This window comes from Giraffa tippelskirchi, chromosome 3 (genome assembly GCF_054371585.1).
Source record: "Giraffa tippelskirchi isolate mGirTip1 chromosome 3, T2T-mGirTip1v1.2.pri, whole genome shotgun sequence".
NCBI lineage: Eukaryota > Metazoa > Chordata > Mammalia > Artiodactyla > Giraffidae > Giraffa > Giraffa tippelskirchi.
Genome location: NC_137277.1, coordinates 164,094,889 through 164,120,672, shown reverse-complemented (window position 1 = coordinate 164,120,672; position 25,784 = coordinate 164,094,889). Strand labels below are relative to the sequence as shown.

Here is a 25,784-nt window from a genome sequence, read left to right as displayed (position 1 = left end):
GCCCTCTTGCATTTTTTTCCTTCCAGCTTTATTGCGGTATAATTGACATACAGCACTGTATAAGTTTAAATTGTACAGCATAATGATTTGACTCATATACATCATGAAATGATTACCACAGTAAGTTTAGTGACTATCAATCATCTTATATAAGTATAAAAGAAAAAGAAAATTTTTCATTGAAGTATAGTTGATTTACAGTGTTGTGTTAATTTCTGCTATACTGCATAATGATTCAGTTATACATATTTAAAATTTTCTTTTCCATATGGTTTATCATAGTATATTGAATATAGCTCCCTGTCCTATACAGTAGGACCTTGCTGTTTATCCTTTTTGTATATGATAGCTTAGATCTGCTGACCCCAAGCTCCAATTCTATCCCTCCCCCTTGGCAACCACCAGACATTGTTTATGACCATGACTCTGTCTCATAGATAGGTTCATTTGTGACATATTTTCGATTCCACATATGAGTGATATCATATGGCATTTGTCTTTCCCTTTCTGATTTACTTCACTTAGTGTGATAATCTCTAGTTGTATCTATGTTGCTGCATATGGCATTTTTTCATTCTTTTTTATGGCCGAGTAGTATTCATATATATATATATACACACACACACACAGAGCACATTTTCTTTATCCATTCATCTGTCAGTGGACATTGGGTTTGTTTCCATGTCTTGGCTATTGTGAATAGTGCTGCTGTGAACATAGGGCTGCATGTATCTTTTTTAATTACAGTTTTGTCTAGATATATGCCCAGGAGTGGGATTACTGGATCATATGGTAATTCTTCTACTACCACCACCACCCATTAAGGAAAGTGTACTTAAACTAACAGAAGAGGATGTGCTTGAATTGGTCATCAGATCCACAAAATGAATACAAATGTTAAAAAACAGGCCACCTCTGTACAAACTAGAAGTGAAAAACAGAAAACATGAATCAAAATATTTAGTCCAATAAAAATTCTACCCCAAAAACCGATATGAACTGCAAGAAAATTGTTATATAGCACTCAAAACTGAATTAAATATCCTCAAATAAGCATTTGAAAATATGGAAAAAAGCACCATAAATCAATAATTCAAACCCAGAATCAGAATGGACAAGCAGGAAGAAATGACAGTTGCTTGAACACAAAAGAAAGAGAGAGGAAGAAAGGCAACATTATATCAAAAATTAAGTCTAAATGAAAGTTCAGAGAGGAAGTGGTTAAATTGGAAAACAGGCAAGGAAGGTCCCATGGTGCATATAATTAGAATCTCTGAAGAAAAAAATCCTAACAGTGAAACAGAACTAGTATTTACAACCATAACCCAAGAAAACTTTGAAATAAAACTTTCGGAAATAAATTACTGAGTCTATACATTCAAAGAGCCCTCCAAGTACCTGGAAAATTGAATGAACAAGACACATCTTAGTACAAGTATAAGACTTTAAAGATGAGGAAAAATCCTCAGTGCCTTGAGTCAAAAGGTGAAATAATTTGTGAGAGAAAGAGGAATAGACTTCCCAGTCATCATTCAAAGGAGATGAAAAAAGAACATCATTTTCAAGAAACTTGATGAAAGAAAGGATAAACAGGTATGCCAATCTAAGCTGTTAGGTATGTGGGCTAGGAAAAAATAAGTTTTAAAGTGGAAGAACTTGGAATAATGTACACAAGCTCTTCCTGAGGACGATATAGGGTATGAGCTTCATCCAGCCAAGAGGTAATGAAGGAGATACTGGCAAAAGATAGATGGTGAATATTTCATATATTCAGTTATAGAGATAAGACTAAAACAATGGTGGAAACACCAATATATAAGGATGACATGTAGATATATGTCTTCTGACAAAGGAGTATGATTGTAACTAAAAATGGAAGGAGAGAGAAAAGTAGAATAAATAAATTGACTGTCATCAGTAGTAAGTGCAAGTCAAAAAATACTATTTAAAATGGACAGATTAGATTAAAAAAAAGAATCACAGGCACTATAAAAAAGTACAAATACAGATATAACTTTAAAAAAAAACCTTTTTTAAAATCAAGAGATATTTCTAAAACACTAGATGAAAAATATAGCAATGTGACACAGTTGAGTCCAGATATATTTGTCACATCAAGAAATGTAAATGGGCTGACACATCTAATAGAAAAATATTTTCAAATTATCTCAGAAAGCAAAACCAACTCTATGCTGTATACTAGAGATGCACCTAGAACAGTGATTTTTAAAGTTGTAAAATAAAGGGAAGGAAAGCAATTTGGCCGTCTAATGGAAACAGTTAAGAAAGCAGAGGTTGCAATCCTAATAGCTGATAAAATAGAATATTTAAAGACATAAAAGATCTAAACAAACAGATAGATCTGTGGAAAATAGTAAATGCCATCCTCTATCACAGAGTATAGACCTTTTCAAGCACATATGGAGCATTCACAAAAAAGTAATCATATATTAGGGCACAAAGGAAAAATCAGGAGACCCCATAAAGTAGAAATGGGACAACCACCATCTTTTGATCACAGTGAAATGAAACTGGATAATAAACATGAAACTAAATATTAAAACTGTAACTTCCAAGTAGAAATTCTAAAAACCCTATTAGCTGACCCTTGGGTCAAACACAAATAACAGATGTTCTGAAGATGAATGATAATGAAAACTCTGTTTATCAATATCTATGGGATGTGTTTACAGCAGAGATCAGAGAAAAATTAGTCCTAGACTCCTGTATCAATACAAATGAAAGGATGAAGATCTGAATTCCAAGCTCAAAATGAACAAACAATATAAAAGAACAAAATAATCCAAAAGCAAACAAAAGCAAGAAAATAATAAAGATAAAAGTTAGAATTAAATGTAACAAAGAACTGAAAAATAGTAGATTAACACATTATTAACCAGAGACGTATTAATGCCACAGATTTTTGTTTCTGCAAAAATCACCTGATCAGTAACAAAGTATAAAAAAAGTTCATGAAGTAGATATATCACTAACCTTTTATCTTTTAGTCAAGATAAAAAGGGAAGAAATACATAAAATATGATAAGGGAGAATTATTAATGTAGAGGAAATTTTAGAAATAATTTGAGACAATTTCATGTTTCTCTTAACAAAAGAATTAGAAAACTTAGATGAAATGGACATAATTATTTTAGAAAATACATCAATAGTTTATTTAAATTGATCCCAGTAAAGGTAAAAAATACTTTCACCAGTTTCCATCGAAGGAGAAAGAAGCCTATCAAGGTGCTCCCACTGATAGAAGAAATTAATAGAAACCGTTCCTGAGAAAGTCTAGACATTAGTTTAAAAGACAAAATTTTAAAAACAACTGGAGGGGGAAAAATAGAGTTGTAAAAATAATAGCTGGAGACATCAATACTTCACTTCAGTAATGTATAAAACATATGAACAGAAAAGTCAATAAGGAAATACGGGAGTTGACCAACACTGTGAACTGCTTAGACCTAACTAATATATTAGGTTGGTGCAGAAGTAATTGTGGTTTTGCCTTGTTGAACTTTGCCGTTTGATATTGGAATACATTCTTAAATGTGGTTATGTTATACATCATTTTAATGCACGTTTCTTGCTTTATGTTTTGCTGTTATTTCTTATGTATTTTAGACTAGGGAAATGATGTTAGACAAAAAGCAAATTCAAGCAGTTTTCTTACAAGTTCAGAATGGGTCGTAAAGCATTGGAGACAGCTCGCAACATCAACAATCCATTTGGCCCAGGAACTGCTAACGAGTGTACAGTGCAGTGGTGGTTCAAGATGAGGAGTTCAGTGGTCGGCCATTGAAAGGTGACCACAACCAGTTGATCCTCTTAAAACTACACGACCATTCTACCGTCATTTGGCATTTGCAGCAAATTAGAAAGGTGAAAAAGCTTGGTAGGGGGTACCTCATGAGCTGACTGAAAACCAAAAAAATCATCATTTTGACGTGTTGTCTTCTCTTATTCTACCCTACAATGAGCCATTTCTCAATTGGATTATGACTTGTGATGTAAAGTGGATTTTGTACAGCAACCTGCAATGACGAGTTCAATGATTGGGCCTAGGAGAAGCTCCAGAGCACTTCCCAAAGCCAAACTTGCATCAGAAAAAGATGATGGTCACTGTTGGGTGATCTGCTGCCAGTCTGATCCACTATAGCTTTCTGAATCCCGGTGAGACCATTACATATGAGAATTACGCTCAGCGAATCAATGAGATGTGTCAAAAACTGCAGTGCCTGCAGTCGTCATTGGTCTACAGGAAGGGCCCAGTTCTTCTCGACAATGCCCGACCGCATGTCACAGCCAATGCTTCAAAAATTGAACAAGTTGGGCTACGAAGTTTTGCCTCATCTGCCATATTCACCTGACGTCTCACCAGCCAACTACCACTTCCTCAAGTATCTCGACAACTTCTTGCAGGGAAAACACTTCCACAATAAGCAGGAGGCAGAAATTGCTTTCCAAGAAGTCGTTGAATCCCAAAGCACGGAGTTTTACACTACAGGAATAAACAGACTTATTTCTTACTGGCAAACGTGTTGATTGTAATGGTTCCCATTTTGATTAATACAGGTGTTTGAGCCTAGGTATTTAAAATTCACAGTCAAAAACTGTAATTACGTTTACACCAACCTAAGAGAAACCTGTATGCAGGTCAGGAAGCAACAGTTAGAACTGGACATGGAACAACGGACTGGTTCCAAATAGGAAAAGGAGTACGTCAAGGCTGTACATTGTCACCCTGCTTGTTTAACTTATGTGCAGAGTACATCATGAGAAACGCTGGGCTGGAAGAAACACAAGCTGGAATCCAGATTGCCGGGAGAAATATCAATAACCTCAGATATGCGGATGACACCACCCTTATGGCGGAAAGTGAAGAAGAACTAAAGAGCCTCTTGATGAAGGTGAAGGAGGAGAGTGAAAAAGTTGGCTTAAAGCTCAACGTTCAGAAAACTAAGATCATGGCCTCTGGTCCCATCACTCCATGGGAAATAGATGGGGAAACAGTGGAAACAGTGTCAGACTTAATTTTTTGGGGCTCCAGAATCACTGCAGATGGTGACTGCAGCCATGAAATTAAAAGATGCTTACTCCTTGGAAGGAAGGTTATGGCCAACCTGGATAGCATATTTAAAAGCAGAGACATTACTTTGCCAACAAAAGTCCGTCTAGTCAAGGCTATGGTTTTTCCAGTGGTCACGTATGGATGTGAGAGTTGGACGGTGAAGAAAGCTGAGCGCCGCAGAATTGATGCTTTTGAACTGTGGTGTTGGAGAAGACTCTTGAGAGTCCCTTGGACTGCAAGGAGATCCAATCAATCCATCCTAAAAGAGATCAATCCTGGGTGTTCATTGGAAGGTCTGATGTTGAAGCTGAAACTCCAATACTTTGGCCACCTCATGCGAAGGATTGACTCATTGGAAAAGACCCTAATGCTGGGTAGGATTGGGGGCGGGAGGAGAAGGGGACGACAGAGGATGAGATGGTTGGATGGCATCACCGACTCGATGGACATGGGTTTGGGTAGACTCCGGGAGTTGGTGATGGACAGTGAGGCCTGGCGTGCTGCAATTCATGGGGTCGCAAAGAGTCAGACACAACTGAGGAACTGAACTGAACTGAACTGAACTGAATAGAACACTCCACCCAATGGCAGAATATGCATTCTTCTCACATGCACATGAAACATTTTCCAGTAGAAACCCTGTTAGGCCATACAGTAAGTGTCAATACATTTTAAAAGCTACAAATCATACAAAGTATCTTCTGCAGTCACAATAGAATGAAGTTAGAAATCAGTAACAGAAAATTGGAAATATGTGAAAATTAAACAGCATACTCTTAAACAACCAGTGAGTCAAAGAATAAAATCACAAGAGAAATTAAAAATTACTTGAAGACAAATGAAGGCTAAAACAGCATACCAGAACTAATGAGATATGGCAAAAACAGTACTCCTAGGGAGATTTCTACCAGCAAGGGCCTACATTAAAAAAAAAAATGTTTGTGAGAATGTGGAGAAATTAGAACCCTTGTACATTGCTAGTGGGAATGTAAAATGGTGCAGCTGTTATGGAAAATAGTATGGCAGTTCTTCAAAGAATTAAGAGTAGACTTACCATATGATTTAGCACATATATCTGAAATAATTAAGAGCCATGACATGAACAGGTGTTTGTACATCCATATTAATAACAGCATTATAAACAATAGTCAAAAGGTGGAAGCAGCCTAAGTGTCTACCAATGAATGAGTAGATAAACAAAATGTGTTGTTAATATATACATACAATGGAATACTGTTCATCCTTAAATAGGAAAGAAATTCTAACACATGCTACAGTGTGAATGAACCTTGAACCTACTCATTATGCTAGGTGAAATCAGTCACCACAGGGCAAATACTATATGATTCCACTTAAATGAATTACCTAGAGTAGTCAGATTCGTAGGGTCAGAAAGTAGAATGGTGGTTGCCAGAGAAAGGGGAATGAAGAATTATTGTTTAATAGGTACAGAGTTTCAGTTTGGGAAGATGAAAAAATTCTGGAGATGAATGGTGGTGAATGTACTTAATGCCTTGTAAGCTGTATATGTTATGGTTTTTTGGTAAATTTTATATCTTATGTATTTTACTATGATTTTTTTTTAAACGACCTCAAATCAATAACCTAACTTTACACCTTGATGAACTAGAAAAAGAATAGCAAATGAAGCTCAAATTTAGCTGAAGAAAGAGAATAATAAAGATTAGAGCAGAGATAAACAGAATGGAGAGTAGAAAAATAATAGAGAAAACCAAAAGTTACTTCCTTGAAAAGATCCACAAAATTGACAGATCTTTAGATAAACAAGCAAAGAAAAAAGAATGAAGACTCAAATCGCTAAAATAAAAAATGAAAGTACGTTGCACCAACATTACTAAGATAAAAAGGATTATGAGAGAATATCCAACAAATTTGATAACTAGGTGAAAGGGTCAAATTCCTGGGCGAAATGGAAAATTGTGAGGTTGTGGGAAAAAAAATGTAAAAGAAGTAAGAAGTAGGTGTATGAAATTAAAACCAAAGTGAGGTACCACTTTATACCCACTAATATGGCTGTAATTTAGAAAGAAACAGGAAAAAACCCTGAAAATAACAAAGGGTATCTTGGTAAGTTACAGAAAGACCACCTTGCTGAATAGTATACAGTAGTATACTACCTTTGTGTAAGAAAGAAGGGGAAATAAGAAAAGACATGTATCTTTGCTTATGTGTGTATATATATAGATTTAAAGTAATATATAAAATATAGTTACATAATCAATATTTTAAGTATAGAAATATATTTTATTTTAAATTATAAAAGTAATATGTAAGTTTTATATTAAATATAAGATAAATAGAGAATTCTTTTTTGATATTTCATGTTGCTATATCTTCAGATTCACTATTTCCTTCTTCAGTGTTTAATTTGCTGTTAATTTCATTTGATAAAATTTCATTTCAAATATTTTTTTCATCTCTTGAAATTCAGTTTTTAATATCTTCCATTTCTTTCCTTAGTGTTTTTGTTTTACTTCACATCCTTGATGACATACTTGATCACATACATCCTTGATCACATACTTCACATCCTTGAAGCGTATTTATAATAGCTGTTTTAATATCCTTGTCTGGTGTTGGGTTTGTTTCAAGACTTGTGTTTCAGCTCTTTGGGGTCAAATCATAAATGCCCTTTATTCTAAGGCTGATTTAATTCCTTTCTTGAAGCATAGGTCCTCTGTGGTCTCTACTAATGCTCCATGTATTCATCTACATCTCTCTAACTGTTGGGAACCTAGAAACTCTTGGATTCTGCATGAGCTCTGGAAAGTGTTTGGCTAATAGCTTCCCAGTAATCATTCTTTTCCTTGAAGTTCTTCTTGCATCCTATCTCGGGGTTTTATCTTATGCATGTACAAGTTGGGTTTTCAGTCTAATGCTCAAACAGACCCCTGTGCAGATTTCTGTAGCTCCTCCTTTGTACACTTCCTTTCTCCCTGATTCTCTGTCCCAGAAACCTTAACAACTTCAGCATCTCAAACTCCAGTTTCTTTCAACTCAACTCAGCAAGATTTCTGGGCTCTGTTTGGGTACAACTCCCTGAACTCCAGTTCACAAATTGCCTCCAGGCTGAAACCCTGCATAAATGGTAGAGCTGATAGCATTTGCTTGCCTTAAGGATTGCAGTCCTGTGCTGCCTGTTGTCCAGTTTTTCTTTGTGTGATATTCCAGATCCTGATACTTTCTCACAGTCTGAAGTGGAAGTTTTCAAGGGTGTTTAAAGTTGACATCACTGATGAGCAACACAGAAATATTATGTGCCTCTGAATGTGATGCCCTTGGAAGGACACAGTAGCACTATGTATCACTATATGGACCTCATTCTGAGCTGACCTTATCATAAGGAAATAGCAAAACCAATATGAGGAACATTCCATTAACCAGGATGGATGGGGCGCATGGTGTGGGGAGCAGAGGGGTGTGCTGCAACATTGGGTCAATTGAGAAAATTGGATTAAAGAAAGTATATTAGATAAGGGTATTATGTTAGCATTAAATTTTATGTTTGTAACTGTACTCTGGCTATATAAGAGAATATTCTCATTCTTATGAGATATATCCTGAAGTATTTAGAGCTAAATGGCTATGATCTATGCAACTTATTCTCAAATGGGTCAGGAAAAATATATAGGGAGAGGTGTTAAATGATAAAGCATATAGTAAAAAAGGGTTAACAATTTAGTGAGTCTGGGTAAAAAATATTTTTCTGTGCAAATTTTCTGAAAGTTTGAGAATGTTTACAAATAAAACTTTTTTTCAAACTATGGAAAAAAACAATGTGCTTTGGAATAATATTTGACAGTACCCGTTAAGCATACATATGTTCTAAGTCCCCAATCCTTTTTAGCATTCATTTGAAAACAGAATTTTCCTTGAGTTGAAACTCAAGTGTAATAATGTTATACTGTGGTGGTTCTCTAAGTGTAGTCTCCATACCAGCTGCATCAGCATCAACTGAGACCCTTTTAGACATGCACATTTTTGCACGTTTCCTGTCCAGACCTACAGAATCAGAAATTCGGGGGTTGGGGCCCCAGCAGTATGTAGTTTAACAAGCCTTCCAGGTGATTCTGATGCATGCTATAGTGGAGGACCCCTGCTCAAATGAACATACTTTAGAAACTACTGTTGTCTTCAAAAGTACCATTTCTTTCATTTTCAGCTTCTCCAATTTGGGAAATACCTGCTATATGAATGCTATTTTACAATCTCTGTTTTCACTCCAATCATTTGCAAATGACTTGCTCAAGCAAAGTATCCCATGGAAGAAAATTCCACTCAATGCCCTTATCAGGTAATTGTTATATACTTACTGAGTAACCTCTAATCTGTCGATTATAGAATAATGGCGTTTCATATACTTAAAATTTTATGTGCCATTGTTAGCAGTCCTTAAAATATACCTTCCAATGTTTTGTAAAACCTGCTAAACTTGTTTCTTTTGTTTTGTCAGACGCTTTGCACACTTGCTTGTTAAAAAAGATATCTGTAATTCAGAGACCAAAAAAGACTTACTCAAGAAGGTTAAAAATGCCATTTCAGCTACAGCAGAGAGATTCTCTGGTTATATGCAGAATGTGAGTACTAATTGTTTTTAAACACCTTAGAGATTGGGAAAATTGAAATGATTTTAGTGTGTTACCCAATTTTAGTTTATCTTATTATTTTATTATTTATCTATTTTTGGCTGTGTTGGGTGTCTGTTGTGGTGCATAGGTTCTTTGTTGCTGCGCGTGGGCTTTCTCTAGTTATGGCAAACAGGGGCTACTCTATAGTTGAAGTACGCAGGCATCCCATTGTGATGGCTTCTCTTATTGCAGAGCACGGGCTCTCTATCACAGGCACGATAGATGTGATGCGTGAACTTAAGTTGCCCCACGGCATGTGGGATCTTAGTTCCCCATGCCAGGGATTGAAACAATCTCCCCTGCATTGGCAGGCAGATTCTTAACCCCAGGACCACCAAGGAAGTCGCAATTTTGTTTTAAAATGAGATTTGTGTACATATGTTCATCACAGGTTAGAGGACTTCCAGTAAGGTTCAGTATGACTCTGTGTTGATAATATAAATGTGATTTGCCCCAATGTAGGACCTTAGACTATTTTAGTTACAAAGGCTATTTTAGAAAAATCACTCTTTTTTTAAAAACAAATGAAGAAATGATTCACTTATTAGTCATGCTAATCTAACTTATAGTTCAGTTCAGTTCAGTCGCTCAGTCGTGTCCGACTCTTTGTGACCCCATGAATTGCAGCACACCAGGCCTCTCTGTCGATCACCAACTCCCAGAGTCTACCCAAACCCATGTCTATCGAGTTGGTGATGCCATCCAACCATCTCATCCTCTGTCGTCCTCTTTTCCTCCTGCCCTCAATCTGTCCCAGCATTAGGGTCTTTTCCAATGAGTCAACTCTTCGCATGAGGTGGCCAAAGTATTGGAGTTTCAGCTTCAACATCAGTCCTTCCCATGAACACCCAGGACTGATCTCCCTTAGGATGGACAGGTTGGATCTCCTTGCAGTCCAAGGGACTCTCAAGAGTCTTCTCCAACACCACAGTTCAAAAGCATCAATTCTTCGGCCCTCAGCTTTCTTCACCATCCAACTCTCACATCCATACATGACCACTGGAAAAACCGTAGCCTGACTAGACGGACCTTTGTTGGCAAAGTAATGTCTCTGCTTTTAAATATGCTATCCAGGTTGGTCATAACCTTCCTTCCAAGGAGTAAGCATCTTTTAATTTCATGGCTGCAGTCACCATCTGCAGTGATTCTGGAGCCCCAAAAAATAAAGTCTGACACTGTTTCCACTGTTTCCCCATCTATTTCCCATGAAGTGATGGGACCAGAGGCCATGATCTTAGTTTTCTGAACGTTGAGCTTCAAGCCAACTTTTTCACTCTCCTCTTTCACTTTCATCAAGAGGCTCTTTAGTTCTTCTTCACTTTCTGCCATAAGGGTGGTGTCATATGCATATCTGAGGTTATTGATACTTCTCCTGGCAATCTGGATTCCAGCTTGTGTTTCTTCCAGCCCAGCGTTTCTCATGATGTACTCTGCATATAAGTTAAACAAGCAGGGTGACAATATACAGCCTTGACGTACTCCTTTTCCTATTTGGAACCAGTCCGTTGTTCCATGTCCAGTTCTAACTGTTGCTTCCTGACCTGCATACAGGTTTCTCAAGAGACAGGTCAGATGGTCTGGTATTCCCATCTCTTTCAGAATTTTCCATAGTTTATTGTGATCCACACAGTCAAAGGCTTTGGCATAGTCAATAAAGCAGAAATAGATGTTTTTCTGGAACTCTCTTGCTTTTTCGATGATCCAGCGGATATTGGCAATTTGATCTCTGGTTCCTCTGCCTTTTCTAAAACCAGCTTGAACATCTGGAAGTTCACAGTTCACCTATTGCTGAAGCCTGGCTTGGAAAATTTTGAGCATTACTTTACTAGCGTGTGAGATGAGTGCAATTGTGCGGTAGTTTGAGCATTCTTTGGCATTGCCTTTCTTTGGAATTGGAATGAAAACTGACCTTTTCCAGTCCTGTGGCCACTGCTGAGTTTTCCAGATTTGCTGGCATATCGAGTGCAGCACTTTCACAGCATCATCTTTGAGGATTTGAAGTAGCTCAACTGGAATTCTGTCACCTCCGCTAGCTTTGTTCGTATAGTTAAGAACGTAAAATCTGTCATTTGTTGTCGTTTTTCACAAAATATATACCCTAGAGCACTAGAGTAAATCTGACCTTTTTCCACACGTTATTGACTTCCAAGTGCTTTAGTTTTATAGATCACAATGTTACTAACCTATTGTTGTAGCAAGAAATGGTTTGATCTGATTAAGGATATTATACCTTCTTAGGATGCTCATGAATTTTTAAGTCAGTGCTTAGACCAGCTGAAAGAAGATATGGAAAAATTAAATAAAACTTGGAAGACTGAACCTGTTCCTGGAGAAGAAAATTCACCAGATATTTCAGCTACTAGAGTATACACTTGCCCTGTTATTACTAATTTGGAGTTTGAAGTTCAGCACTCCATCATCTGTAAAGCGTAAGTAATCTCTTAAAAAAAAAAAACCTCTTTTCCCTTTTAATTCTTTATGGCAAGTGACTAAAACTCTTCTCTGACAGTGTTAGTTGCCCAGTCGTGTCCAACTCTTTGCGACCCCATGGACTGGGACTGTAGCCTGCTAGACTTCTCTGTCCATACTCTTCTAGAAGGTTGTAATTCTTATCTTCATTCCTGTGTCATGGGGAAACATGAATATAAATATCTTTGTTCATTATCTTTATCCTCTATGAAAATGCTTGGTGGGTTGAGAACTGAATTGAACTTAAAATAGTTTGCTAAATGCTTTAGTGCTGACTGAATGGTTAATTTTGTTCTATTTTTTGTGTGTGCCCATGCCCTGAAAAGACCCCCTCCTATTAGTTGTTATATTTTGTTGAACCAAATTGTTTTTATTAAAAATGTGTTTTTTGTAAAATATTTTAAAATATGAATTATTTTTAATTTTTGCAATGCTTTTTAACCTTGTTTATATATGAGGGTTTCCCTGGTGGCTCAGTCAGTAAAGAATCCTCCTGCAATGCAAGAGACGTGGGTTCAAGCCCTCCAGATACCCTGGAGGAGGGCATCGCAACCCACTGTAGTATTCTTGCCTAGAAAATCCCATGGACAGAGGAGCCTGGTGGGCTACAGTCCATAGGGTCGCAAAGAGTCGGACATGACTGAAGCAACTGAACACACATGCACAGTTCCAAGACCTGAACCAGAGAGCCAACGCAGTAAGTACCAATCCCAAGATAGGAGACTACTGATGTCCAGCTCAAGTAGTTAGGCAGAGAGAGCAAATTCTCTCTTTCTATTTGTATTAATTATTTTAAAAATAATTTTATTTATTTATTTTTGACTGTGCTGGATCTTGCTGCACAGACTTTTTTGTAGTTGTGGAGAGCAGGGATTACTCTCCAGTTGCGATTCATGGGCTTCTCATTGCAGTGACTTCTCTTGTTGTGGAGCATGAGCTGTAGAGTGCGTCGGCTTCAGTAGCTGAGGCATAAGGACTCAAGTCATTGTGGCTCCCGGGCTCTAGAGCACAGGCTCAATAGTTGGGGCACACTGGCTTAGTGGCATGTGGGGTTTTGGAAAATAAAAAAATTTTAAATTTAGCATTTATCTCTCATGCCTGCATATGTGTTTGCTCAGTCACTTTAATCATGTCCAACTCTTTGTGACCCTGTGGACTGTAGCTGCCAGGCTCCTCTGTCCATGGGATTCTCCAGGCAAGAATACTGGAGTGGGTTGCCATGCCCTCCTCCAGGGGATCTTCCCAACCCAGGGATTGAACGCGAGTCTCTTATGTCTCCTGCATTGGCAAGTAGGTTCTCTACCACTAGCACCACACTTAAAGCCCTTTCTCATGCCTAGTCATGAGAAATTCTTTGGGGGAACAGTGTTTCTGAAGTATATTTTCATTTAGTATTGCACAGTTAGGCTTCTGAATTCTTACATTTGTTTTCTTTTATTCTTGCAGATGTGGAGAGATTATTCCCAAAAGAGAACAGTTTAATGACCTCTCCATTGACCTTCCTCGAAGGAAAAAGCCACTCCCTCCTCGTTCAATTCAAGATTCCCTTGATCTTTTCTTTAGAGTAAATACTGTCTTTTGGTATTTTCACATAACTAAATTTTATATATCATAGATAATTGTATTTAAAGTTGCTTTCTTTAAGGCAGAGTTTGACAAAACACTTGAAGGGGAAACAAATGAGAAATATTTATAAGTATTTATTTTTAAAAGCTTAATAGATATGGTTGTTAGCTGACTGTAGAAGAAAATTCATTGCTCAAGTGGATTATACATCTAACTCAACAGCAAGTGTTTTAGGCAACCTTAGAAACAAATAATACAAAGTACACATGCTAAAATTGGGTAATGCGAATCAAAATTGGAGGCACTAAGTTAGTAAACTAAGATCTGAGGAATGAAAAAACACTCTTTGCTTTTCTTTAGGTTATATGTACCTTGTTAGAAACAGAAAGGGAGAATCATGTTTTTTTAGAGCTGTAGATCTATAGATGATTATTTGCATATGTGATACACTGCTATAGATATTCTGAAATTTTGGGGGACATAATTGAACTGTTGTGTAGTAGTCCTTATAATTGATGGAAATCTGCCAGGATCATCTTTAGTCTATATAATAGTGGTTCTTGTTTTCTTGTAGCAAATAGACAGGGTTATCACGCTAAGATTCAAAAACAAAAAAACCTCTGTTCTTGAAATGATGAAAATTCAGCTCCACTCAAAGATAAATACTCTGCTTTTCTTTTTTTTAATCATTCCTTACTATTCCTGTTGTTATCATAGAATTTGAAGCTTTTCCTGTGTATCTTTACCCCCATTTTTTAAGGATTTCTTGTTTCAGTTTTCTCTAGGTAATGATATCTGCCCCAAACTTTGGTCCTTTTAGAGCAGTTGTTCTTAGTGGGCTGTCACCAGAAGATTGAGTTCCATTATAAGAAAGGGGTAGAGTTACACCTAACAGACCAGGAACTCCGTCTAACCTGAAGGTGATCTTATCTCTGCTATGGCCAAATGTTAAAATCTGGATATACTCTTAGCAGTGGTTCTTGTGTATCCATGGGGAAAAGGTATCCATGGGGAATCTGCTACTGTGGTTACTATCATAAATTGAGCTATTTCCGTGGTTAAAAAAAGGAAATTAGAAATTGTGAAACAGGGCATGATGTTAGACTATATTTTGAGGATTAGGTCTTAATTTAGTAAGGCTTGTGATTGTGGACACAAAATTTAAACTGATTGGAGTTGTCATTCCACTGAACTAGTATAACTAGAGAAATTATCAATGAGGCAATGCTAATTCATCTTCATACTTCTTTATTTTTCCCTCTTGTCTTTTTAACAGGCAGAAGAACTTGAGTATTCCTGTGAGAAATGTGGTGGGAAATGTGCTCTTGTCAGGCACAAATTTAACAGGCTACCCAGGTAAGATGAATTGTCTCTTCATTTTTTCTTCTCTAAAGTACTGAAAAATATTAGTGAATAAGTGCAGCGTATCAGATGGATTGGTAAAGACGGTCAGCAAAGCTAAGATACGAAGAGGGTAGAGAATGGAAAGCTAGAATTCCCTTGTATAAGAAAGGAAGAGAATTTGGAATGTTGAAAAAGAGAGGGAACCTGAGAGCCCCAAGAAGTTGGCAACAAGAGGATGATGCTGATGAGATTTTGGAATAATGATGGAAACTAGATAGTGAAGTAAATTTTTAATTCAATAATGTGTAACACTCAGTTAAAATCTGTCATGCTGTAATTTCCCTCTCTTATCCCAAACCTTCAATAAAAATATGCTACAGACACATACACATGTGCATGTGAAAATAAAATAGGAAGAGTAATTTTTTTGTAATTTGTGCTTTCTTTTTTTTCAGAGGATAAGTTGATAAGTTTCCTGTAGTCATAAGAATTCTGAATTAGGAAGGAAATTAACTTATATTGTATTATCTGTATAAACAATCATAAAGCCAAACTAGTTAGAAAAAATATGATATGATTGTAGAACAGCTTTCAGTTCTTTCCAAGAAGAGACCTCAACCACAAACAAGATTATTATTAACATTAAATATTTATGTGGCATTTTGCCTGCAGAGTGCTTTACTTTCTTTTAGTAGCTTCAGTTTTCTATGAGTGAATGTGGAGTTTCTGGAACCTAGCGCCTAGGGACTAGTTCTTTTACATTCTGTATCTGTGCCTTTCTAGAAAATGAATTTCTTTGAAAGAAATGGCTTTCTAGATCATAGCAGTATTATGTTGACCATAGTGTGTCTTTTTTTCCTTAAGAGACTTATTCTTTCCTTTTTGTGAGTGTTTTAAGGCAAGAGAATGTCAGTCACTCAGTCATGTCTGACTCTCTGCGACCCCGTCGACTGTGTAGCCTGCCAGGCTCCTCTGTCCATGGAATTCTCCAGGCAAGAATGCTAGAGTGGGTAGCCATTCCCTTCTCGAGGGACTCTTCCCAATCCAGGGATTGAACCTGGGTCTCCCACATTGCAGGCAACTCTTTACTGTCTGAGTCGCCAGGAAAGCCCAAGCCATCAGGGAAGGCAAGAGAGTGGGGGTAATAAATCTTAAGGAAAAGGATTGATTGTTACCAGCTGTCACTAACTAAGGAAATCAATCAAACCTTTGTGTCATAAATCCTAATTACTGGACTTGCTCTATTTTTGTTCATTTCAGTATTAAACCAGCCTGTTTTATTCTTGAAGGCCCTAATATCTTTATCAAATCTATTCATTTTTAGTCCACTTCACCTTTCCAAATGAGTGATAATTTGACTGTTTTTCATATTACCTTTTATTTTGGTGGGATCATTTGAAAATTTAGTCAAAATATATGACCTTTGACATTCATCTTAGTCTCTTCACATCAGTTGGATTCTTATACTCTTTCAAGTTGTGATTTTGAAGGCTAGGAATTCTTCATACTTTTTAAAGAGAAATACAGTCAGTAACTTCAGTTTACATATTTTTGACTTTGTGGTTTCTTTGGTGTTGGTATATACAGTAAGAAAGGAAACAGTTGTCCATAAACGTTATTCCCATAGGTGTTCTGAAATTCAATTTTGAAAGTGTTCTTGTGGGCTGTGAAATATGTTTAGTCTATCAAACATAGATTATATTCTTTATTAGAGGTAAGAAGTTTACTACTGTAGTAATTTTAAAAAACCACAGAGCTAAAAGCCTTTTCAGATCCACAAACCAGATTGGGCATGTACATTTTATAGAACTTTTTTTGAATGTGGGGAAAACTTTTTGTTTCTCTCTTTTCTCTAGAGAAGAGATAAGAATAGTTCTCATCAAAAGTCATCTTAAAAAATTCTCACTATCAAATATAAGGGCTTTTTAACACTTAAATTACCATCTATGGTTATATAGTAGTAATGTTAATCACTCAGTCATGTCTGACTCTTTGCGATCCCACGGACTGTAGCCTGCCAGGCTCCTATATCCATGGGATTCTCCAGGCAAGAATACTGGAGTGGACTGCTGTTCCCTTCTCCAGGGGATCTTCTTGACACAGGGATCAAACCTGGGTCTCCTGTGTTGCAGGCAGATTCTTTACCGTTTGAGCTACAGGGAAGACCCTTATGGTTACTTAACACCCATTTTTTGATAAACTATATAATACTGAAATAAATAATTTAAGGATTTGAACCAGTCTCAATACAGTATTTTAACATTCAGTTTTCTTGTCTGATATGTTTTGGTTTAAAAGATGCTTGCTCCTTGAAAGAAAAGTTATGACCAACCTAGACAGCATATTAAAAAGCAGAGACATTACTTTGCCAGCAAAGTTCCATCTAGTCAAAGCTATGGTTTTTACAGTAGTCATGTATGTATGTGAGAGTTGGACTATAAAGAAAGCTCAGTGCTAAAGAATTGATGCTTTTGAACTGTGATGTTGGAGAACACTCTTGAGAGTCCCTTGAACTCCAAGCAGATCCAGCCAGTCCATCCTAAAGGAAATCAGTCCTGAATGTTCATTGGAAGGATTGGTGCTGAAACTGAAACTCCAATACTTTGGCCACCTGATTTGTAGAACTGACTCATTTGAAAAGACCCTGATGCTGGCAGGAGGAGAAGGGGACGACAGAGGATGAGATGGTTGGATGGCATCACCGACTCAATGGACATGAGTTTGAGTAAACTCCAGGAGTTGGTGATAGACAGGGAATCTGATGTGCTGCAGTCCATGGGGTCACAAAGAGTCGGACACGACTGAGGGACTGAACTGAACTGATGTTTTGGTTTTTTTCTAGTAACATTATTTTACCCAAACCTCCCAATTAATAATATCTTCCCAGTGCCTGTGTTTTATTTTTATTTGTGTTCTTAGTATCTAGCACATTGCCTAGCACATGGCAGATATCCAGTAAATGTTCTTTGACAGATCTTTAGTTTGGCCTATTGTAGTCTTTAAATCAAAAGCTATCTAACATGGTTAGTTAAGTGATCTCTTCTTAGCTGTAAAAGATCTACCTCTGTTATATTTGAACTAGTAATGTCATCATCTTCTGTTTTTCAGAATCCTCATTCTTCATTTGAAACGATACAGCTTCAATGTTGCTCTCTCGCTTAACAACAAGATTGGGCAGCAAGTCATCATTCCAAGATACCTGACCCTCTCATCTCATTGCACTGAAAATACAAAACCACCCTTTAACCTTGGTTGGAGTGCACAGATGGCAGTGTAAGTCCTTGAGAATTTCTTTCACTTTTGAAGTAGAAAGACTTTTACTATCTGATCAGAAGAATCACTGAACTAGATAACACAACTCCAGGTAAAATCATACCAACAAGAAGATTTTAATTTTGCTTTATTTGAGGATTCTGTGCTAAATTACTATGTGATTTAAGTAATTGAAAAAATGCTTTAATAATGACTTTCAATGTGTATTAATTGCCTTTCATAATAAATTACCTTTTTAGGGAGTACTCCTTACTGTTTTAGATCACTGGAAGACAGCTTTATACATTTGAGGGATACCAAATTTGCATGGTCTTAAGAGTCCCCTGAACATTAAAAATACCAATTCCTGTGTTTGTTCCCTAGCAATTCTGTTTCAGCAAATCTGATATAGGACTGGGGAATCAGTATTTTTAATGAATGCCTTTGCTGACTCTTTGGAGTATGCAAACTTGAGAAACAGTATATTAAATATTATTCTGGGACCTTTAAAATAGATTGTGTCTTCATAAAAGTATTATTACCAGTTTGAGCAAAGAACTACAGTGGTGCCTCAAAATTTTTCCATGAGGAAAGAAGTAACTTTTTATTTTATCATCATGAATCCTGCGAAAACAAACCTTGAGATTTCTTCAAATGTTGCTCTTGCCTCTGCATACTTGCATTACTTTGAGCCATATGTTGTAGTTCCATTTTATACTTACACCCTAAGTGATAAACATTTGCTAAAATGAATTGATGAAATTTTGTAAAAATTATTTCCTTTTTGGATTAATAATTGAAATATATTTTACATCATATAGGTTTACACTGAACGCCTCACTGAGTCAATAACATGTTCCCATAGAGTCAATGTTTCTGGATATTCTCTTATGGCCTCTCTTTAGAATGGATGTTTTTGCTTGATGCAAACTGCCCCCTACTGGTAGAGCTTGTACTCTTTCTGGCAATACTACCATTTCATACCACGAGCCAAGGCTCTTTACGATTACAGGCCTGAAACTGGGCTCTCTCACTGTACAATTTAATACCTTTTAGACTTTGGACAAATTCCTTGACCTGTCTGTAGGGAAAATAACAGAGTAGTTGTGAACTTTAAATGAGGTAATACGTATGAGTTATTATTATAGTGCCTGACATCTAGTAAGTCCTCAATAAATGAGAGCTGTTACTATTTTATTGCTTAAAAGAACTGAGACAAAGAGAATTTCCCAAGTTGTTCTTTTCCTGTTGTATCAGTATTTGACTTCATTTCCAATGTTGTTTAATTAGATCATTAGATAAGGCAAAGCCTAGAGAAAGTATTTTGTTTTCTCTTTTGGCCTCTGTTATTAGTTGAAAAGTATAATTGTTTGCTTTTCAAGAGGATATATAAGGGAATGTAATACAGGATAATTCATTTTATAAGTTAAGTGTATATTTTTTGGTAATGTAATTATATACATTATATATTTTCTAATTTTCTGATAGTTCTAGACCATTGAAAGCCTCTCAAATGGTGAATTCCTGCATCACCAGCCCTTCTACACCTTCAAAGTGAGTTGTATTTCTTGTGTACCCAGAATTTGTATTTTTAAGGATTTAGCTTCCCCTAATTTCCAAGATTATCCCCTCCCCTTTTCGTATTGTTTCTCTTTTTGCATGATAACTGCTCTGCATTACTATATTCTGGAATTTTCCTAAATCTGCTTTGAACTGTAATTAGGGTATATCAAGTTTTAACACTGAATCAGGTTCTGATGATCCTCTCAAAATTTTGCTTTAAAACTTCTTAGATTATCTTTTGTATGTAATATTTTCTTCCTACAACTCTAGAAATTGACTGATGACAAGGAATTTTAAGGATTGAAGGGTTAAAATAACCCTTACTGGTATAAAAAGCACCGTTCTTCAAATACACACATGGAGATCTCAAAATATCTTTTCACCTGTTTCTAACTAGTGTGGGACTTCTTATCTTAGACACTGAACTGGAGCCATTCTGAAAGGGGTCAGGAAAACAATACATACTAGAATGTAGCTATTTTACAAATATTTTATCTATTTTTGCTTCAGACCAGAAGTTCGTCCAAGAAGGAGACAAATACTATTTCTTTTTAATATACCTCCTCTATGATTTGGTTAGAACCACAGTTCCTGGTTAGACATTTCTAAATGACTTGGTTGTCATTTGACTTTAAAACTAGTTTTTCTAAAGAGTTTATGTCCCAAAGTACTTTTAGAAAAGAGACACTTTTGTTGTTTAAGGGCTTTTGGGGGGCTTATATAACCATAAAATGACATTTGGGAACTGCTATTTTCTTTTCCTCCTGTTAATTATTTTTCAGTGCAATTAGAACCAGATGACTAACTGACTAGAAATCTGAAATGGTACCGATATGAATACTCTTGCCCGTTCTCAAGATACAAATGAGCAATACCACTTGGCTGCTTAGAAATTGAGCAAGTGATGCCTTTACAGGATGAATATTTTTCCTTACTACAGGCAAGCTGCCTTCTGTGAATATAGTAACTATTAATGGAATGCACTCTTTATGTACCAAATCACTATAGTTTCAAGAAAGAGATGGTTTCATTGGGCATCATTATACTTGGCATGGTCAATCTGTTCTCCAGGGTCTTACTGGTATGAGAATTTGAGAGTTGGTCAGTAAAGATGATTAGGCCCTAGAAGACCTGTCATGCCGATCAAACTTAAAAGAGGCTGAATTATGAACCAAAATACCATCGGTTCTTCTATAATATTCTTTGTCACATTTGACCCTGGTATATTAGCAGCCAGGTGTCACCCTTCTTCAGCAAAGTATTTACATAGATAAATAAATAAACGGTATGTTCAGTTTTGCTTCGTGAACATGGAATCAGAAATGAAGAATTAAGATGGCTAATTGGCTTTTTCGAAGTTATATTAAAAACTCTTTTTAAATACCTATTGGGAGGCTATTTAAGTGTTCAGGCTGAAGTGCAGTGATACCCTGACTGCTCTCAGCCAAAGACTGTGGTTGGGCTTATCACTGACCACTTGCCTCTTTTCTTTGATCTACATTGCTACGCATCCTCCTGGTTTCCACTGTGGCCTCTTATTTCTTGATGCCATCATTCTATATGTTTATTTATAGTTTTCACATTTAGATTATTGCATTTTCTAACATCCATTTGACATTTTTTTTAGTATAGCGTATGAATTTATGTTAACCTTCATCAAAGAAAGTTTGTGCTTTTTTACCTTTATCACTTTTTCCTTTAGTTTATTTTTGGCTCACTTAGAAGACAACACAGTAACACCTTACTTATCTAGTATCATTGAAAAATAATATTTCATATTCCAAATAAATGAATTTTTATATGATTGAAGCTTGCCTTTTAAAACATTACCTCTTTAATTTTAATCTTTAAAATGTTTTAACCATTTTAGATGGTTATATCTGTGTAACCTTGCAGAATTCCTTATATTATTAAATGAAATACACTGAAGATAATTTAAATATATTGTAATGACTTAGAACCAGCATTGTAAGTATCCATTATTACACTGTGTTTTAATATGGTAATGCCCTCAGAGGCTCTTAATTCTTACGAGACAGTTTGCCTTTATATTAAATTACTTTATAGTTCTTTATTGTCCTTTTGGTGGTTATTCTCTCTCATTTCTTAGCTCTCATTTCTTGATGAACTTGCTACATTATTTTGTGCACCATTTCCTGGGGAAGAAGGGTCCCTGTCTAAAGAGTAAAGTTCATGAGCTTTGAAACTACTGCCTTCCTCAGAAGCCTTTTTTTTTTACCTTTTGAGTCTCTGTGTTCTAGAAGGTAGAGGTTGCCAGAAGTTGGACCTGCATATAAATGGATAAGTGGAATGTTACTGTTAAGTTCAAAGTACATGGATCATAATTTAAAACAGCAAAAATTAGTCCTCATGCACTCTGTTGTCAAAAACATATATTCATTGCTATGTCTGCATGCATTCAGTAGAGTACTTGCTTTATAAAGACAGTAACAAACTTCTTTGGAGTTGACCGTTAAAAGAAAAAAGGCACGAAGTGATTGGTTTACTGATAATATAAAATAGCATAAGAGTTGTCTGATTTTCAAAGCATGGCTCTTTTGGAGTAGGGCAAAGGTAATGCTTAAATATACCTCTTTTGATTTTTTTTTTCTCTGTTAAATCATTCTTCATAATGGAAAAACTTTTTGTTTTATTTTGATATTTATACTTCAAAGAAATCACAAGGACAAATATTTACTTATCACTTACATAGAGTTTTTTGTTTGTTTGTTTCTCTTAAATTATAGGAATTTCACCTTCAAATCCAAGACTTCCTTGGCTTTATGCCTTGATTCAGACAGTGAAGATGAGCTTAAACGCTCTGTGGCCCTTAGCCAGAGACTTTGTGAAATGTCAGGCAGTGAACAGCATCAGGAGGACCTGGAAAAGGTAAATGATTTCTTATGAAAATATCTGACTGTATAAACAAATGTCTTTCATAAGCAATCTCGGCAAACTTAATAAATGCATACAGTAGATCATAAACTTAATGCGCCTGTTCAAACACTAATTTTAAGAGTGTGCTGCTGTTTGTAGCTACAAAACTTGTGCGTTTAAATGTGGATTGAGACTTTTTTTTTAATTGAGGTATAATTGACATAAAACATGAGATTAGCTTCAACTGTATAATATGATGATATATTTGTGTATGTTGATTGCAAAATGATCACCACAAGAAATCTATTTAACATTATCACCATACCTAGTTACCAAAAAAATTTTTTTTCTTGTGAGTGAGGGCTTTTCAGATATACTTAGCAACTTTCAAATATGCAATGCAATATTATTAACTGTAAATTACATCCCCATGACTTATTTTATAACTGGAAATTTGTACTTTTTTGCCCCCTCACCGATTTCATTGACTCCCTAGTCCTCACCTCCGGCAGCCACCATCTGTTCTCTGTATCTGTGGGCTTAGTTTTTTTGTTTGTTTTTTTAGATTATACATGTAAGTGTGATCATACAGTATTTATCTTTCTCTCTGTGTAACTTATTTCCCTCAGGGTCCTTCAGTGATATCACAAATGGCAAAATTTCATTCTTTTTCATAGTTTTTTCATGGTTGAATAATGTTCCATCATGTGTGTGCGTGCACAGTTATGCACATGCTCATTTCACATCTTCTTTATCCATTCATCCATCAGTAGAAACTTAGGTTGCTTCCAAGATTGATACTTTAAGAAATGAAAGTTGTTGTAAATAAATAGCTTCCTCCTATTAATATTAATCTTCAGAGCTACTTTTACGTGTACTGTGTGTGCTTAATCACTCAGTCATGTCCAACTCTTTGCCACCCCTTCGGCTGTAGCCTGCCTGGCTCCTCTGTCCATGGGGAATCTTCAGACAAGAATACTGGAGTGGGTTGCCATGCCCTTCTCCAGAAGATCTTCCCAACCCAGGGATTGAACCCAGGTCTCCTGCATTACAGGCAGATTCTTTACCGTCTGAGCCACCAGGTCCTCAAATAACTACTTGCATTATTATTATACTAATTATTAATATGAGGCAACCATAGTAAATATTTACATCAACAGGCCAACTGGGTAATCTAAAAGTTTCATGGGTGTGAAGGCACAACTTAACAGCATCTTCAGTCTTGACACATAATAATGATAGTTTACATTTTTGAAGATATAAGCTTTTCTAGGAGTTTGCGTCATCTCATGCAACTGATTTTAAACCTCATTTCAGTAAAATAACAATTATTTCAGTAGTTATTTTTTGTTCAGACTGTTTCCTGTCTTTAAAGCTAGAGGTAGTTTGTGGTTGCTGACCTTGAGTGAGAAATGACAAAGTGAAAAATTCTCCCAGAAATCAGAGAAATTGATACAGAAAATAACTTCTAAATATTTACAAAATCTTGATAGTTTTTATTTGTTTCATCTATTCAAAAAAAAGGAATGAGAGCTATGCACATTTTAAAAAGAATGTTAGGTATAGTGACAGACTATTTACATTGTGATCCATGTATATCTGGAAAAAATATACCAAAAACACTTAAAATAATTATCTCTGAGTGATGGATTTTGAATGAATTTATTTTATTATTTTTGTGTATTTTCCAAATGTATTCAAAGAGTGTACTTAACATTTATTATAATCAAGCAAGTAAACATGTATCTTTATGTAGTTAGTACATAAAGAATTAAAAGAAAATTAGGCTTCCCAGTGAGTTTATTTATTGGTTATTAGTTGTTAAGTAACCCAAAGCATCAAAGAAAGGAAACTTTGGGAATTCCTTGGCAGATGAGTGGTTAGGTTTCCACACTTCCACTGCAGAGGGCATGGAACTAAGATCCCACATGCCACATGGCACAGCCAGAAAAAGAAAAAAGAAAGGAAACTTTTTAGAAATAAACATATCTCTTTAAACTCTAAGATTGCTGTATTTGTAGGCATTCTATTTTCTTCTAAAAGCAGTTCTATTCTTCAGGATTCAAAATCATGCAGAATAGAACCTGATAAGTCTGAATTGGAAAATTCGGGATTTGACGGAATGAGTGAAGAGGAGCTTCTAGCAGCTGTTTTAGAGATAAGTAAAAGAGAAGCTTCACCATCTCTCAGTCATGAAGATGATGATAAACCAACCAGCAGCCCTGATACCGGATTTGCAGAAGATGATATTCAAGAAATGCCTGAAAATCCAGACTCTGTGGAAACTGGGAAGCCGAAGACAATCACAGAGCCTGGTAGGTTTAACAAAGATGAACATCTATTAAATAAGACACAACTGTTTTAAAAGCTTTATAATAGCAAATGACTTCTGCATAATGGAAGATGAGATGGATCTGAATAATACAGCTATAATATTTTTGTGCTCTTTCTCTTTTTTTTTTTTTTTAACAGAAATGAGAATTAAATGTGAGTTAGTGTCCAGAGGCTAGTGGTAGAGTATTCCTTGTCCCTCTAGGTGTACATCAAAAGAAAAGTTGGTATTCCTGCATTTAAAAATTGTTTGTGTCAATTTTTGGTCACTTTTTTCTTACCACGTCTCTCAGAAATGTGTGTAATTCTTTCTTCATTTTTTCATATCTGAACTTACACCAAGTTTTAACGTATAAATCAAATTCTCCATTTTTCTTTGGGTTCATCCCTTTAAATTGGTGGAAAGACCACTGAACTAAGAGCAGGTCTTGGGTGTCTAGTCTTAGCTATACCACCTACTAGTTATAAATTTTTAAATAAGTGATTTAACCCTTTGATAGTTTTCTTACATCTATGGGGAATCTATGAGACGTACTTCAGATGGTTGGGGTAAAATGTTAGCTAATACATACGTATTATGTTAAGTGCTATACAGATACAAATATTTTTGTGGTAATTATTACTCACATTTTGTTGTATCTCAAGCTATCACTGCAAAC

General features: G+C 36.0%; 1 protein-coding gene across 42 annotated transcripts in view; it reads left to right on the top strand.

Moving 5' to 3' along the window:
- Window positions 1–25,784, top strand: part of USP37 (ubiquitin specific peptidase 37) — an 80,389-nt gene that overhangs the window by 37,147 nt on the left and 17,458 nt on the right. For 25 of the 42 annotated variants that reach the window (XM_081583972.1, XM_081583965.1, XM_081583971.1 and 22 more), the window contains 9 exons: window positions 9,258–9,389; window positions 9,549–9,672; window positions 11,962–12,152; window positions 13,639–13,756; window positions 15,035–15,114; window positions 18,211–18,375; window positions 19,843–19,908; window positions 22,665–22,806; window positions 24,854–25,109. In XM_081583972.1, the coding sequence (XP_081440098.1) occupies window positions 9,258–9,389; window positions 9,549–9,672; window positions 11,962–12,152; window positions 13,639–13,756; window positions 15,035–15,114; window positions 18,211–18,375; window positions 19,843–19,908; window positions 22,665–22,806; window positions 24,854–25,109 (1,274 nt within the window). The remainder of the gene's footprint in view (window positions 1–9,257; window positions 9,390–9,548; window positions 9,673–11,961; window positions 12,153–13,638; window positions 13,757–15,034; window positions 15,115–18,210; window positions 18,376–19,842; window positions 19,909–22,664; window positions 22,807–24,853; window positions 25,110–25,784) is intronic. The other 17 variants (XM_081583989.1, XM_081583990.1, XM_081584008.1 and 14 more) reach the window with 1 other exon arrangement.